Source organism: Sinocyclocheilus rhinocerous, unplaced genomic scaffold (assembly GCF_001515625.1).
Source record: "Sinocyclocheilus rhinocerous isolate Xijiao unplaced genomic scaffold, SAMN03320098_v1.1 scaffold72, whole genome shotgun sequence".
NCBI lineage: Eukaryota > Metazoa > Chordata > Actinopteri > Cypriniformes > Cyprinidae > Sinocyclocheilus > Sinocyclocheilus rhinocerous.
In genome coordinates this window covers 4499642-4502819 of record NW_015628351.1, presented here as the reverse complement: position 1 = coordinate 4502819, position 3178 = coordinate 4499642, and the positions used below count along the sequence as shown (strand labels likewise).

At 37.9% G+C, this 3178-nt stretch overlaps 1 protein-coding gene across 4 annotated transcripts; it reads right to left on the bottom strand.

Annotated features, from left to right (window-relative positions):
• Nucleotides 1-251: 251 nt before the first annotated feature.
• Nucleotides 252-2740, bottom strand: LOC107737722 (U8 snoRNA-decapping enzyme-like). 4 transcript variants are annotated; one of them, XM_016549313.1, is made up of 5 exons: nt 2466-2739; nt 2292-2347; nt 2181-2184; nt 1959-2126; nt 252-1876 (listed from the first exon to the last, which is right to left on the bottom strand). In XM_016549313.1, the coding sequence occupies exons 1-5, from the start codon at nt 2592-2594 to the stop codon at nt 1670-1672; spliced, it is 564 nt and encodes a 187-aa protein (XP_016404799.1). In that variant the 5' UTR covers nt 2595-2739; the 3' UTR covers nt 252-1669. The 4 variants fall into 4 exon arrangements, with proteins under 4 accessions (XP_016404799.1, XP_016404800.1, XP_016404797.1 ...); XM_016549314.1 differs by having other exon boundaries at nt 2292-2332; nt 2466-2738; XM_016549311.1 differs by having other exon boundaries at nt 1959-2184; nt 2466-2740.
• Nucleotides 2741-3178: the final 438 nt, after the last annotated feature.

The window sequence follows — 3178 nt, the reverse complement described above, 5'->3', positions numbered from 1 at the left end:
GTTCATGAAATCTGAGTGCTGCAGCCATTAAAGCAAAAGAGGAACAATGCAAATACTAGGATTATTTTTAGTTCACTACAATACTTATTAATATAGTTTGTAATAAAATGTACAAATTAAATGGGAACAAAGCAAACTAGAAACACTTTCACTAAGAGACTGATCTTACACATTTAGACCCCTTACTTGTATATATGTATGTTTTCCAGAATATATATAGCATAGTAAATACTTACAATAAAAATATGCTTAAAGGGTAAGTTTGCCAATTTTTAACTAGCCTTGTAATGTTACAGTGTCGGTAGTATATGAACAAAATTTTTCTGTTACTTGCACCAAGATATCCCCACTTTTTGTCAGCAAACGACGTAATCCGTAACCCTTTTGACACCTTCAGGGCTTTAGTGAAAACTACAGATTTTTTTTATTGCATTTCTACTGTACAGACACCCAATTTTTATTAAAACCCATCTTGCCAGTGGTGAATTCCTACTTTAAACAAAATGGGCACTAAAGTATTACGCTACATCTTAACGTAATAATTTAATAGAACAGTGAATTACTGAAAATGCATCAATCATAGGAGCTGGACATGTCGTTGAAAGACATCTGAGTAATGGAGTTTCTGAAAGTCATGAATCCTGTGGAACTGTTTCCTACAAGAAAGGGGAAGCTGAAATGAGAGTTAAAACGAACTGTACTCTCATTTCATTATTGATGGGTGTTATGCAAAGTTTTCTCAATTATAATGTCATGTAACACTAAAGGTTATGTAAGACAATAAGTAAGCCATTTGTAAATTTCTCTTCAGTGTGTAAACACTGAAGCTCTAGTAAAACTGTTTGTAGTCTGCAACACTGGTGCAACCAATGGCGTGAGTTTGGGATGGGACTGTCTGTTTGCTAACCAATGGCAGATTAGAAAAACAGTCATTATTTTTACAATTCCATCAAATATTTTTTACAATACAATTTTACAATTGAAACAAGTGGCACTGAAATTACACACTGCAGCTTTAAACTACAGCCAGATATATAGACTTGCTTGTAAAAGGGGAAGTCTGGTAGTGCAACTCTGTGGCCATTCTAAGTACTGCAAGTGTGCTGTGATTAAAACCTTAGCTTTGATACAAGTTTGCTTAAAAAAATAAGCCTTATATGCGGTCTGCTGTTTATTAGTCAAACCAGCATGCACAATTTCTCTTGCAAATATCTAACTCTCATAAACAGATCTGATAAATTCAACAAACAGTATGGCGTGTAAGTCTCTTATGCACCTCTTCATAAATAATATATTATGCATTTGCATATGCCAATTATATGGGTTTATATTAACAACAAATTAAATTGTTATGAGGTATAATTATTGCAACATCCCAGAGTATGTCCAAATATGGACATAAAGACACTACCAAACAATAACAATCCCAATTAAGTGAATCTAGTGTCACGAGTTGTTAGTAATTTTTTGATTAACAGTTAAGGCATATTAAACCGGTCTGATCCTCTGAGACACAGGATATCTTCAGAGAGTACATGCTGTATATGGCTGAATCAGGAACGGAGGGTAGGGTGAGGACAAGAGGGAGTTTCTACTGGCAATGGGGGGTTGGGCTACTGTGATGTAGCTGTGGCCCAGGGGTGAAAAGGCACCGCTGTGTAAACTGATGTCAGTGTGGATCACCACAGCGTGTGAGTCTCATCTGCTCAGCCTGTCTCACAGCCTTCTCCAGCTCCCCCTGGGACAGCAGCCCGCAGCGCTGCAGGGCAGAGAGCAGCTGGGCCCGAGAGTTGCTGATGAACGAGTGGGACAGGAAATAGGGGAGACCACCTCCATTCTTGAGGAAGTAGAGGGGCACTCTGAACATACCTAATACCTGGAGACAGATAAGAAAGTTGCATAATAAGATTTTGTAAGTACATTTACACACACGTGAAATAATAGACAAGAGTTTTAACCTCTAAACCATGGTCTGTGGCTGTAGCTACAGCTGCTCTCTCCATCTCTTTCAGCTCTGACTCTGTCATCTTCTTGACGTAGAAGTGCGTGATGAGCCGAGGGCAGGATGGAGAAAGACAGGAGGACACGTGATTGTCCACGCCCACAGGCACAGCCACGCCCACCTCCTCGTGGAGCTCTCTGCTAAGCCCCGCCTCCAGCGTCTCCTCAGACGGGTTCACCAATCTGATTATAAAATAAAACACAGCCTTCATGATTAAAGCCGGTTCATTTGTAAACAACTTAAAATTCATTCAAAAGTTTATTTATTTATTGCATAAAGTGGAACTCACCCCCCTGGGAAACCCAGCAAGCCATCAAAACGCATCTGCATCTGAATGACAGTAATCTGAATTCAGGTTCAGGGCGTTCATTTACATACTATTTTTAACTCCCTGCACCTGTCATAGTCACACTCTTCACATAAAGGTAAAAAGACGTGCAGGTCACAGTGCACTCTTCCTTACCAGTACTATATGTTTGATTGGGATTTTCCCGAAGAGTTTGGCACTTGAGTCTCCGTACAGCATAATGTGACACGCATGTCTGTAGCCCTCCCGTCTCAACGCATCTTCTCTCGTGATCTGTTCCGCCATTACAGGACGAGCGATAAACAAACAAATGAACCAGATAGTTGTATATTTAATAACGCGTAAGGAATAACACAATACACTATGTGCGTGTGTGTTACTACTGCAAGCAATAACGTGCCACTATAATCACCTGACGTTCACTATTTCAAAATAATAGTCCATTGCGAACGCACCTCTAACTTTTTTTTCCACAACTTTTTTAAAACCATAGCTACCACAATACACCATATAAACTCGATAGTTAACACAACAAAACTGTGCAAACTTTGTATTTACCACATCTGTCAAATAAAACGATTAAAATTAAAATAAATAGAAATCCTGAAACCTATTTAAAATGTTCGGGGTCCCAAATTAATTCATAATTATTTTGAAGAATTGGTAACAATAATTGTTTTAACCACAGTGTTTTAGCCAAAACTACCATGGCAATTATATTGTAAGGTTGGAAGCAATAATTTATTTTATATAGCCCTATATAACTAATGAGAACGATAGGCTTAAACAAATGTTTATTGGTAACATTTATAGTCCTATAGTTTATAACAATATTGCATATATTTAAAAGTTATGCACATTAAGAATTC

Coding starts and splice junctions, on each gene's coding strand:
- LOC107737722 (XM_016549311.1), bottom strand. CDS start 2,594: ATGGCGGAACAGATCACGAGAGAAGATGCGTTGAGACGGGAGGGCTAC. Junction 2,348..2,465: donor CAATCAAACATATAGTACTG/GTAAGGAAGAGT, acceptor ACCTGAATTCAG/ATTACTGTCATTCAGATGCA. Junction 2,185..2,291: donor TTGCTGGGTTTCCCAGGGGG/GTGAGTTCCACT, acceptor TTTTATAATCAG/ATTGGTGAACCCGTCTGAGG.